Genomic DNA, 13,437 nt, shown 5'->3' with positions numbered 1-13,437 from the left:
TATTTTTTCATTCCTATTTGTTCATTTTACAGCATAGCTTATACTTAATGAGTAGAGTTTAAGGAATTTAGATTTAAAATAAAAGTAATGATACTTTGTTTTAATATTATGATGAGTAAATAAACAATTTCTTGGAAGAGTAAGATTGAATATATCAGTATGAATGAAAATAAAAGCTAAATGTTTGATCACTGCTAGGGGAAAAAAACCATCATTTTAACCAAAATGACCATTACCTATGCTTGAAAAATCATGTCTTTTAATGCTTTTTGTATTGTCCTTTTTTATAAACAAAGCTATATGGGAATGAAATTAGTTTTATGAGAATGGTTGGAACTTTTTTCAAACTCAGATTGCTTTATTAGAGAACATTAAAAACTTGTTTAGCTCTCAGTAAAAAAGTCAACATATTGCATTTTATTAATTTATTTACTATTTTTCCCCATGTACATTCAAAGTAGTTTTTTAATATTTGTTTTTTTAAATTTTGAGTTCTAGATTTTCTCCCTTATCCCCACCCATAATTAAGAAACCATATATGAAGTATGTTAAGAAAATATAGATTTCCCACCCTAATGAAAATAAAAACCCTCAAGAAAAATTAAGGGGTGTGTGTGTGTGTGTGTGTGTGTGTGTGTGTGTGTGTGAGAGAGAGAGAGAGAGAGAGAGAGAGAGAGAGAGAGAGAAAGAATGAGCGAGCTTCAATCTGCATTCAGACACAATCATTTCCTTCTTCAGAGTAGTCGTGGATGATTAAACTATGAGAATAGCAAAGTCAGTTACAATTGATCATCCCAGAACATTGCTATTACTTTTTATACAGTACATTTCATTTTGCTTGAATTCATAAAGGATTTCTGGTTGTTTTGTTTTCTTTTTTCCCTGTTCATCATTTTTCATTGAACAACTATATTCCATCACAATCACATACCACAGTTTATTGACCATTCCCCAATTGATGGATATCACCTCAATTTCCAGGGTTTGTGTTTTTTTTTTTTGTCCTGGCAAGGGAGTTGCTACAAATATTTTTTTGCATATATAGGTCATTTTTCTTTCTTTTTATTTTTTGGGGGGGAGACAGGGTATGGATCACTTTTGGTATTCATGCCTACTAGTGATCTTTATAGATCAAAGGATATGCATGAATTTATAGCTCTTTGGACACAGATCTTATCTTTTGATTATTTATCAATTGGGGCATGGCTCTTATTTTTTATAAATTTGATTCAGTTTCCTCTGTTTGAGAAATGAGGCCTTTGAGAAACTTGCGTCAAAATGAAGACAACATATTGTGAGCTATTAAAGTATATTACCAAAATTAATTACTGAAAAACAGTGGTTCTTCACTTTGGGCAACTTATGACTATGTCTTACTAAGAATGTAAATACCTTACTACTAGATGTAGATTAATTAAAGAATTTCTTTGGTACTATTATATTGAATTTAGAGAGGATCAGTGCTCTAGAAAATTAGAAGAATTGTGTCATACATAATCACCACATCAAAAATAAAGCCTAGTGGACTGCTTTTTTAAATGGAATTTGTATTATTTTTATCTGAGAAATAGTTGGAAGGTGAAAAAAATAAGCTCAACTAAAAACATAATCTTTTAGGGAAAGTAGTCTTAAGAATGAAGAATAGTTACTTATACTGAATGTTAAAACTGGGAGTCTTTAGTTGTAAAATATTAATACTACAATTGATAAAATATTTACAGAATTTAAGTCAGAAAGGATCTTACAGCCCATCTGACTTAACACATACCAAACCATTTCCCACTATGTGAACTTATGCCTAAAATTTATATAATAATATTCTTCTGAAAAAGTTATATTTCTACGAAAAGAAGTCCCATGTAAAGATTTACATACTGCAGGATAGAATTTTCTGACCTACCAAATGAAAGATTCAATATTGATGTGAATTCTAATTTTATTTTAATTGTAAACATATGTGTAGATATATATGTGTGTGTGTTCATATATACACACAATATATGTATGCAATACACACACACACACACACACACACATATATATATATATATCCTAGGAACTTTATAAAATCATAGATTTTTGATCTGTATAGGATGCTTCATTTAATGTAGATTAATCCCTTTCTTTACATAATGAGAAAATTAAGACCCAGAGAGAGATTATGATTTTCTTAAGATCACACAGTTTGATTGAATTGACTTTTAAACTTGGGTCTGTGATCCCAAACTCAATATTCTTTGGAGTATGCCACTCTTCTATAACCACCATCATCCCTGACTGTTTTTATCAGTTTAATTCAGTATTATACAGTGTTATATAACTAAATGTGACTATAACAAGATTATTTTAAATTTTCAATTCTTCTGGGATGGAATAAATTATTTAAATTTAGCTTAACATTTTTTATTCATTTTCTTCCATTAATATTTTCTACTTTGGTGACACTTGTCAAAGTAAAATTCATATGTAAAAGTCCTTCCTTTAGTGACAATACTTTATATTTTTAGAATGAAAAGAAAATTGCTCATTTGCATTATTAGTGTGGGATCAATATTACTTTTTTTAAAGTTTATTTTTGGGCTACCTATAATTGTCATGATTCTAATATTATGTGGGAATATGTAAGTTTTTTAAATTTAAATTTGATTTCTTTTTCTGTGTAGAACCTTTTTTTTTTAATCCTTTGGATAAACTCACATGTAAACTACTTGACTAATTTCCTGAGATTCTGATTTCAGAGTTTTTTCTCCCTTCATTGCTACTATAACAATTGCTGAAATATAATAAAATTACACACACACACACAACAAAATCTCTTTTTTTTCCCCAGGAAGTAGAGCGAGAAATATCATTCCGAACAGAATGTGGATTATATTACTCTTATTACAAACAAATGCTACAGGCTCCAACTATCTCAAAAGGTAATTAAATTAATAGAAAGTTTTCCCTATTATTCTGTGGGGTTATTTTACTCATTTGAAGATAATATTTTAATCAATATTGTACTTTTAAAATGAAGTTATGGTTACTATTTGAGAAGTAGATGGAAGTTATTTTAAAGACTGTTCCAGATTCATAAGGAGAGTGCTATAGTAATCAGAAAGCCAGCCTTGGATCAGGATAACAGGACTGTCTTCAAGTTAGGCCCTCGGATTTACTAATTGTGTGATGCAGGGCAGATCATTTAACTTTAATGACTTGGGCAACTATTTGGCTAAATAAATTGCACAACAGTGGTTCTTCTATATTAATAAAAGGAATTTTCTCACCTGAAATTTCCTTACATTGATGAAATCATAAGGCTAGACACCCTCTTCCCCTTAAAAAAAAATCAAAAATAAAACAAATCACTACTACAAATTTATACAGCTGCCTTGGTCCTGAAAGAAGTCTTTATTGTGATCATTTAAACACTGCTTTTAAAATATTTTGTTATACATTTGCATTTACATCCCTTAAATACACACATACACAACTATTCTTTTTGAATTTTCTGGATTTTGAATGAAGAGTTGAATTAAAAAGCATTTATTAAATGCCTTTTATACACAGCACTGAATAAACAAATTTAAAAGCAGAGACAGGACCTACTGTTAAAGAACTCACAATTTAATGATGTGGGATGACACATATAGGACATTTAAGTCAAATGGAAAAATATCCCGTGGTTCTTAGAGGGTAGTGCAAAACAGATGGTAATGCATCTTTTAAAATATTATTTCTGTTAATAAAATCATATCTGTTTCTGATTTTGAGCCTTCTGACTACTAAAGGCTTTGTCGTCAATAACTTTCTTTTTTGGATCTCCAGTAGCTGTAATTGCTGAAGGCAATGGGGGCATAGTGGATATGGGAGGTGAAGGATAAGATTTCAGTACCTGCAGAAGCAATGCCAGACTTCGTTTCTGTCAGGCTTGTTTGGGGGGTTGATAGGATGGGAGTTGGGGAGGAGGTAGGACTCTCATTCTTAGATTTCTTGGGTTTATCTGCTCATCAGTGTCTAGTGATGGAGGTAGTAAGGAAAATAGGTCTCTTTTCCATAGGAATTGCCAAGCTAGAGACAGGGCTGGTTGTCTGGGGAAAACACTATTCCCAGCCTTTCTGGTTTCAGGAGCCTTTGCTATATCCATTGGAGCCTGAGTAGTATTGGCTATGGAGCTAGCACCAATAGCTTGTCTTGCCTGGCATGTACCATCTCTCGTCTCTTAGGATTCCTTGCACATTTATGTTGGCTGGTAGGCCTGTTCTGCTTCTTAATTCTCATACTGGTCTGCTTAAAGAACATTCACTCAAGGGAAATATAAAAATATTCAGTTTAAAGCAACTAGCATGGGAAAATAGAACAAAATAGAAGTTATAATAGTAACATTTCATTATTCTGCTATTATTAAGAAAATGCTTAGATAAATACATTATGGCCCACTTGATCATATGTAGTCAATTTTATCTGTTCTAAAAATATTCTTTAATCACGAATGTATGTATATATCTTTATATAGACATATATATATATATATATATATATATATATATATATATATATATATATATATTCCTTTATTTCTCTTACCTTTTGAAATCACCCTTCTGCTATCTTTTTTATTCCCTCTGTTGCCCATGCACAAGTCAGTTATACTTTTATATCATACTGAAGTCAACCAAAAGATTTTCTCCCACTGTATACATATATATTTGCTCAGAGTAATGTAGATGTTCTCTGAGGCTTTGATTATGAAACTGGCAATAGATAATACTCACTGTCTAAGGACCAGCAGTTATACAGAGAAGCTTCCAGTTTAATATGGAAAAGCTTCTCAACAGTTCATGGGTTTTAAAGTCATGGCTGTGGTAAGCAATAACAAAGAAAAAAATTATAGTAGTGTATTATAGTCACTAATGCTTTTGCAGACAACAGAAAAAGAAACAGAGGATACCAAGACACTTAAATTTCTTAGCTCCTATATAATCTTACTTGGTGGCATGATAAATATGAGATCTTTATCTTAGGACCAACAATTATATTATACACAGTAAATATTTATTAAATTTGAATTTGACTTAAATTGTATATACTACCTGAATACTGAATTACCATTAAGATTTCCTCTATAAATATGAATGTAATTACCTTAAGAGCAAGTACTACTAAGTTTTTTAACTAAGTGCCTTGAACATAGTCATGGAAGATGAAGTGACCCTCCTTATCAACTCCAACCCCTTATTTATCTCTTTGCTCTTATGTTTCTTCTAGGAACCTGCCCCTATAATAATCCTCTCTCCCTAATTTTCAAACTCTTTATACACTGACTCCTATATCTTCTGTTTAACTGCTAAATTTCTAGGAAAAAAAAACCCTACACTTCTTGTTTCAGGTTTTTTCATCTCTAATTCCTTCCTTCCTACTCCCAACCCCTGTCAACAATTGATTGAAACTGCTCTCTCTGGAGTTATCATTGAGTTGTTTGTTGCTAAATCCAGGGGACATTTCTGAGTCCTCATCCTTTTTAACCTGTGTGAAGTCAGTGTTTGACATTGTTGACCACCATCTCCCTCTGGACACTTCATCCACCTCACTTTTTTTGTGACACTATTCTGTAGTGGTTCTCTTTTTACATGCAGGACCATACTTTGAAGTTTCCCTTGCTGGGTTATCATCCATGTCCTTCTCACTCTGAACGGATATACCATAGAACTCTTGTCATGTACCTTCTTTATTTCTCCATTCAACAGAATACATTAAGTATGTCTTAGGCAGACATTGTGCTAAGCATGGGGGATGCAGAGAGAAAAATGAAATGGTTTCTACCCTCAAAAAGCATACATTCTATTCAAGGAATCAGAAAGGGTCTCTTAAAGGAGGTGGCTTACGTTTTACAAGGACAAACAGCATGTACACAAATAAGTAAATACAACAGCAATACAAGTTAATATTTATATATCTCCTTATATATATATATATATTATATATAATATTTAAAGAGAACTGTTTTCTTTAAAAATATTAATTCACTTGAACCTCACAACAACCTTGTGAGGTAAGTACTGTTTTATCTTCATTTTGCAGATAAGGAAATTGAGGGAAATAGAAGTTAAATGGCTTAACCAGGATTACACAGCTAGCAGCAGTCTGAGGTTGGATCTCCAGATTCAGTGCTCTATGCACTGTGCCTTCTGGCTGCCCCAAAATGCAAACTCTGTAACATAAGTTCATTAGGGCAATAGGAGAGAAGTAGACAGATGAAATAGAAAAATCAGGAAAAGCTTCTTGAAGGAGATGGTTCTTGAATCTCGAAGGGAGTGAAGGCTTCCATTAAGAAAATGTGGAGAGAGGATTCTTCACTGAAGAACAGCAAATAGGCTTATTTATCTGGAGTAGAAATTATATGGGGGAAAGTAGTGTAAAACAAGTCAAGAAAGATAGATGAAGAATAGATTGTAAAAGGACTTTAAAATGCTAAATAAAGGAGTTTCTCTTTTATCCCAGAGACAAAAGGAAGCCTCTGAAGTTTCTTGAAGAGGGTAGAGTTGTGGCCAGACCTATATTTTAGGAATATTAATTTGAAGACTGTTAGGGGATAAATTAGAAAGGGGAGAGAAGAGAAGAAGAAAGAACTGCTTAGATGGGTAGCGTAATGGGCTAAGTGAAAGATGCTAAGGGCTTGACTAGGGTGGTCATAGTGAGAATGCAGATGGAAATTGTACGGGAATAGGAAAGATGTTACATATGTAGAACTGACAAGATATGGTAATTGTTGTGGGAGGGGAGAGACAGGAAAGATATAGGTTAACTTTAATATTGCATTCTTACCTGACTGGAAGAATGCTGATATCCTTAAAGGTAATAGCTAAGCTAGGAACAGAGATGGCTTTGGGGAGAAAATGATGAGTGGCATTTTCAGCATACTTAATTTGAGATGGTCATGGAATATATTTGAGATGCCCATGGGAAGCCCATATGGCTTTTATTTCTATGATAATATGTCAGTTCCTTGAGAGCAGAGACAATTTCCCTGGTACCAGTATTAAGTGAAACAAAAAACAAGGAGATGAATACTTACCAAAATTATTGTGGAGCTCTCACCTTGGCACAGGGATGGAATAGGAGTAGTATCTTCTCATATCTCTTCTTTGGAGCCATACTTGTTCTTGATAATTTTGCATCATTCACGTTTGATTTTTGTGTGTTTATGATTGTTCTTTCCATTTATAGGATAATCATTATATATATTCTTTTTTGTCTCTGCTTACTTAACTCAGCATCAGTTCGTGTAAATCTTTACAAGTTTCTCTATAATTATTATGTTTGTTATTTCTTACAGTACAGTAACAATCAATTCCATTCATGTACCACTTTTATAGCTGTTTCCCAGTTGATAGACAATGTTGTTTTCAGTTCTTTTCTATCAAAAAAAAGGGCTGCTATATAAATATTCGCTGCATGTGGGGACTTTCTTCTTATTAGTGGTCCCTTGGAGACCTAGTAGCCCCTAGGCTTGGGATAAGCCTAATAGTGGAATTTCTGAGTCAAAGGGTGCAACACTTATTTTATTTGAAATTCCAAATTGTTTTCCAAAATGGTCTTCTTGATTCACATCTGTATCAATAATGTTCCACTGTGACTTTCGTAAGGAGAGCTTTTAATGCCAATCACAAGGCATTATATTTGATCCTGGATGTGATAAAGATCCACTGTAGCTCATTGAGCAAGGGAGTGACTTGGTCAGATGTGTGTTTTAGAAAAAAATCACTGACATCTGAATGAAGTCTTGTAGTAGACTAGACAAGAGGTGTTGTGGCTGTATGAGTAAGAAGGGATTATGTAAGAGAAATATTGTAAAAGTAGAAATGACAAAATTTAGCAGTGGATTGGGTAAGTGTGAGAGTTGGTATAGAATGGGTTTACCAACAGATTCCCAAAATGGGAGAGGAAAGTATAGCCAGTACAGAGTTGACAGCATAGGAAAAAACTGAGAATTGTTGGTAGTGAAGATCATGATGAAAATGAAGTACAGATTTTGAAAGTCATAAGATATAAAGAAAGACGAAATTAAGTAAAGGAATTTCAGAGTTCTGTAATATGGAAATGAAATTCTTGTGGATGAAAGCAAGGTCAAGGATATGGCCATTTCTAATTTTGGTTTAATTGGAATAGATCAGGAGGTCATAGGAATGGAAAAGATTGAGAACCTGACTTATTTGTGGGAATATCAGCATCCCTGATGTCCCTTAGGTCAAGAAATGGATAGGAAAGAAATATTCTAAGCCTGGCTCTGAACCTGAACTCATTGAGTAAGGAAGAAGAATGTCCTGGGGAATCTATATCCTATTTACCATACCATTGTATAAATCCCCTCAATTGTAGTTGCAAGAATCCATTCTATATTTTCAGAGGCTTCAGTGCCTAAATATTAACCTAATAAATCTTTCATATTTGCATAGGACTTGACAGTTTTCATAGCACTTTCACAATTATCTCATTTGATCTTCATAACAAACCATGAGACAAACTATCCTTGTATGGTTTTTTTTTAAATAGATGAGAAAACTAAAGACTTAGAAAGATTAAGTAATATTAATCTATATTTTCAGGTTACATGTCTAATAACCAGCAGAAGTGACTGAAACCCAGATTTTATTCATAATCTAGTGTTCTTTCTATTATACCAGTCTATTTCTACTTGGTATGCATAAAAGTAAATGATTTAATAACAAAGAGTTTCTTGATATAATTTTGGAAAATCATGCTATCTAAATCTATAATATTTTAAAGAATGATTACAATTAAAATATTAATTTTTAAATATTAATTTTAGGTTTCCATGGATTGATATATGATAATAAAACTGAATCAATGAGAACAATTAACATCCTTGAACGAATGAATATTTACCAGGAGGTTTTTCTCAGCATTTTATATCGAGTTCTACCTATACAGGTATACTTTGGGTTTCTTTTGTGTAATTTAATTAATATCACCACATGAAAGTGACAATTTGCTGTTTTGAATTGTAGCTGCTTCTATTTTGGTTCTTCAGATCTGTATCATATATCTACAAATTTGCTTTTAAAATACACATTTTTAAACTTGCATTATGGTCTTTGCTTTTGTTAATGTGTTATAATGCATTTTAATATTTACACATATAAAAATATAAAGCTTGCAATAATATAAATATATAGTTTAAAGGATATTCACTTTAAAAGTTAGTGTTTCTTATTTACTTCAAAGGGAAAGCAACTCCCATTTATATCAATATCAGAACTCAGGAATCTTAATTTATAAGATTAGAGACAATTTCTTTTTGAAACAACAGTGATGGGGCAACTAGATGGCACAATTGATAGAGCATTGAAATCAGGAGAACCTGAGTTCAAATCCGGCCACAGACACATAACATCCTGACTATGTGATCCTGGGCAAATCACTTAAATTCCATTTGCCTTGCAGAAAAAAAAAGAAGTCATTAAAAAAAAAACCCAACAGTAATGTGCTACTCTCAGGAGAATGGGCTAAGTTCAGGCAAAATTATTTGGATTGCAGAATAATGCAGAGAAACTCATTGGATTGTTCTTTGCCCTTTTTTTGGGAGGAGGAAGCATTGCTAGCACTTTCTTGAATACAAAGCAAAAAAGTAGGCTCACAACACTGTGTAGAGGATAGAAACAAGATGGAGGGGGGCGGGAAAAGCAGGAACTTGCCTGAGCTCTCTTCAATATCTTTAAATATCTGAATATCATTAAATATTGTCATAAAACAATTCCTGGAGTCGCAGAACCCTTGAGGTGAAATAACCTTTCAGCCAAAGACAGCTTAGAAAGTCAACAGAAAAAGGTTTGTCACACCTGGATGAAAGTGGAATATAGTCCAGCACAGGCTGTGCCGGCACAAACCCAGTCCTGGCAAACCCGGAGCAGGCCTTGGAGAAACTGAATCAGCAATGGCAGCACTTGCTTCCAGGTCTCAACCCACAGATGGTAGTGGGGGTGATGAGCTGGTCAGAAGAAGATTACAGGAGTCTTTTTGCTTTCACTGAGGCAGAACACTGAGGCATTAGCTCAAACTTGGATCTGGATTGCAGTCCTGGATGAGGAAGGTGAGGAGGAACACTAGGATACCAGAGCCTATGGCCACAGTAAAGCAGAGACACTCCTCACAGTTCCATGGAAGAAAAGAATGCTTGGGATCACTCACAGACCAGAATGTAATAAACACACCTCTTCTTAGACTGTCCCACTTTGGAAGATTTGAAAACTTTTAGGTCCGTAGAAGTATTTCTGAAAATAGCTGACAAATCCTCTGAAGCTTGGGATAGGCCATCCTCCATCCTGGAAGCAGAGCCCTACTTTAACAAATAGATAAAAGCCAAGAACTAGGTTAGGAACATAAGAAAACAACAGAAAAACATTGTGACCATAGAAAACTACTCTGGTGACAAAGAACATCAAAACAGACACTAAGAAGATAGCAAAGTCAGAAGTTCCTGTATCCAAAGCCAAGAAAAATAGGAATTGGTCCCAGACCATGGAAAAGCTCAAAAAGATTTTGAAAATCAGTTAAGAGAGGTGGAGGAAAAATTGGGAAGAGAAATGAGATTAATGCAAGAAAATTATGAAAAATAAGTCAACAGCTTGGAGAAGAGACAAAAAAAAAATACAGAAACAAATAACACCCTAAAAAATAAATTAAACAAATGATAAAAGAAATACAAAAAGCCAATAAGAGAATGCCTTAAAAAGCAGAAATAGCCAAATGGAAGAAGCACAGAAATGCACTGAGGAAAAAAATCTTCCTAAAAACTAGAATTGGCCAAATAGAAAAGGAAGTACAAAATCTCACTAAAGAAAATAATTCCTTAAAAATTAGAATTGAGCAAATGAAAGCTAGTAACTTTATGAGAAACCAAAACAAACAAACAAACAAAAAACAAAACTAAAAGAATGAAAAAATACGAGAAAATATGAAATATCTCATTGAAAGAACAACTGACCTGGAAAATAGATCTAGGTGAGCTAATATAACAATTATTAAGCTACCTGAAAATCATGACCAAAATAATAAAAAAGATTCTATACATTTATACATTATTTATAACCATATGAAAAAATGTTCTAACTCACTGTTGATCAGAGAAATGCAAATTAAAATAATTCTGAGGTACTATCTCATTCCTATTAAATTGGCTAAAAAGACAGAAAAGGAAAATTACAAATGATGGCGGGGATGTGGGGAAAATGGACAATCAGTGCATTGTTGGTGGACTCAGGAATTGATTATCCATTCTTTAGAACAATTTGGAACTATGCCCAAAGCAGTAGCACTACTAGATCTATGTCCCAAAAGAGATAAGAAATAAAAAGGAAAAAGACTGTTATGTATAAAAACATTTATAGTAGCTCATTTCTAATGACAATGAATTGGAAATTGAGGGAATACCTATCTTTTCATAGTATATGATTATGAAGGAATATTATTGTGCTGTAAGAAATGATAAAGCAGGATGCTCTCAGAAAAACCTGGAAAGATTTACATGAGCTGGTGCAAGATGAAAAGTACTATGTACAAAGTAATACCAATATTATACGATGATCATTTGTGAATGACTTAGTCATTCTCAGAAATACAGTGATCCAAGACAACTCTGAAGGACTTAGGATACAAAATGCTATCCATCTCCAGAGAAAAAATTGATGGTGTCTGAATACAAATTGAAACATATTTTTTGTCATTATTTTTCTTGAGAGTTTTTTTGTTTTAGTTTTTGCTTTTTTTGGTCTATGTTTTCTTTTACAACATGACTTATATGGAAATATTTTGCATGACTACACATGTATAATTTATATCAAATTGCTTGCCTTCTCAACAAGGGAGTTTGGGGAGAGAAGAAGGGAGAGAATTTAGAGCGCAAAGTTTTTAAACAAATGTGAAATTTTGTTTTCACATGTAATTGGGGCAAAATGAAATACTAAATAAAAATTTTTTAAAAGAAAAGAAGAATAAATAAATTAGTCCATGACCATGAATTTTAAGAATCTCTGAACTAGGTAATCTCTGAGGTCCCTTCCAGCTCTAAATCAGGTCCTGTAAGCTGATATTTAAACTGAAAAAAGATGACTTGGAGGATGTCAGTTATTTTCAAAGATATGAAGCATTTTCTTATGAAAGAGATTTTTGAATAGTATCAGGATTATAAATCATGACTCAGATGCTTGCCACGTTCAGTCTAGTATTTGTTAAGCACATAGTATGTATCAGAAACTGTTCTCAAGAAGTTCACTGACCAGTGAAAGAAACAACAGGCAAAAAAAATCATGTTATGTGCATAGATTTATGTATAAAAAATTATGTCTATGTATAAACAAGATTTAGATACAATAAACTGGAGACAATCAACAAAGGGAAAATATAATTAAGGAAGATTAGGCAAATGTTTTTTCCCATCCATATTTCCACTTTTTTCTAAGGTGCTAAATTTAATATATGCTTAATAAATTATACATAATGGGGCTGGGGGGAAAAGAATACTTTGGAGTTAGTATTGGTTTCCTGACCTAAAAATCTATTATTTACTATTTATTTAATACATTAATGATGATAAGAGTTAACAAAAACTTTTGATGCTATACTTATGTCTTACAGACATATTTAGAGCCTGTTTATTTTTATATCTACACTTTATTTGGACTCCAAGCAATGTATGTCACAGCTCTTTACGTAACCAGCTGGCTTCTTAGTGGAACATGGTTGTCAGGGCTCTTAGCAGCTTTCTGGTATGTTATAAATAGGTGAGTTGGATTGATATTTCTCTCTATATATATATACATATTTCCTTTTTTGGATGGTAAGAATAAGATTATATTTAACAGCATAATATGGTAGACAGAGTGTTAGACTTGGAGTAAAGAAAACTGGGTTCAAATACTGCCTCAAACACTTATTTACTCTGTGACCCTGGGCAAATTTTGAATCTCACTTTCCTGACTTCCAAAATGAAGGTACTATAATACTTGTAGTTTCTACTTTAGAGGAGTTCTGAGTTTTAAAACTGTAAAACCCATTATAAATCTTAAAGTGCTGTATAATTGTTAGCTATTATTATTTATAAACAAAAGTGTACTATTTTCTCTTCAACAAATAATGGCTTATTCTGTATTTTTCTGATGAGGGTTTTATTTTTCCTTCAGAATATTTATTTTCTGGTTTAGTAAAATAAAAAAAAAATCCACTTTGGATACAAATTATTTCCATCTTATTTCAGGTCGTCTTCACATCCTGCCAGGATAACTACAGTAACTTCCTAATTGGTTTCCCTGCTTTGTCTTTCCTCTTTCCCATCAGTTCTCCACATAGATAGAAAAGTGATTCTAAGAAATCTCCTATTTTGCTAAATCTATTAAGTGATTCTAGAAAATCTCCTACTGTCACTTCCATACTCAATAA

The 13,437-nt window shown here is 32.8% G+C and overlaps 1 protein-coding gene across 3 annotated transcripts in view; it reads left to right on the top strand.

Annotated features, from left to right (window-relative positions):
• Positions 1–13,437, top strand: part of DPY19L3 (dpy-19 like C-mannosyltransferase 3) — a 112,045-nt gene that overhangs the window by 28,543 nt on the left and 70,065 nt on the right. For all 3 annotated transcript variants that reach the window (XM_051979754.1, XM_051979753.1, XM_051979751.1), the window contains exons 4-6: positions 2,831–2,921; positions 8,813–8,934; positions 12,637–12,782. In XM_051979754.1, coding sequence (XP_051835714.1) covers positions 2,831–2,921; positions 8,813–8,934; positions 12,637–12,782 — 359 coding nt within the window. The remainder of the gene's footprint in view (positions 1–2,830; positions 2,922–8,812; positions 8,935–12,636; positions 12,783–13,437) is intronic.

Source organism: Antechinus flavipes, chromosome 2 (genome assembly GCF_016432865.1).
Source record: "Antechinus flavipes isolate AdamAnt ecotype Samford, QLD, Australia chromosome 2, AdamAnt_v2, whole genome shotgun sequence".
Lineage (NCBI taxonomy): Eukaryota > Metazoa > Chordata > Mammalia > Dasyuromorphia > Dasyuridae > Antechinus > Antechinus flavipes.
This window is presented reverse-complemented; position numbering and strand designations above follow the sequence as displayed.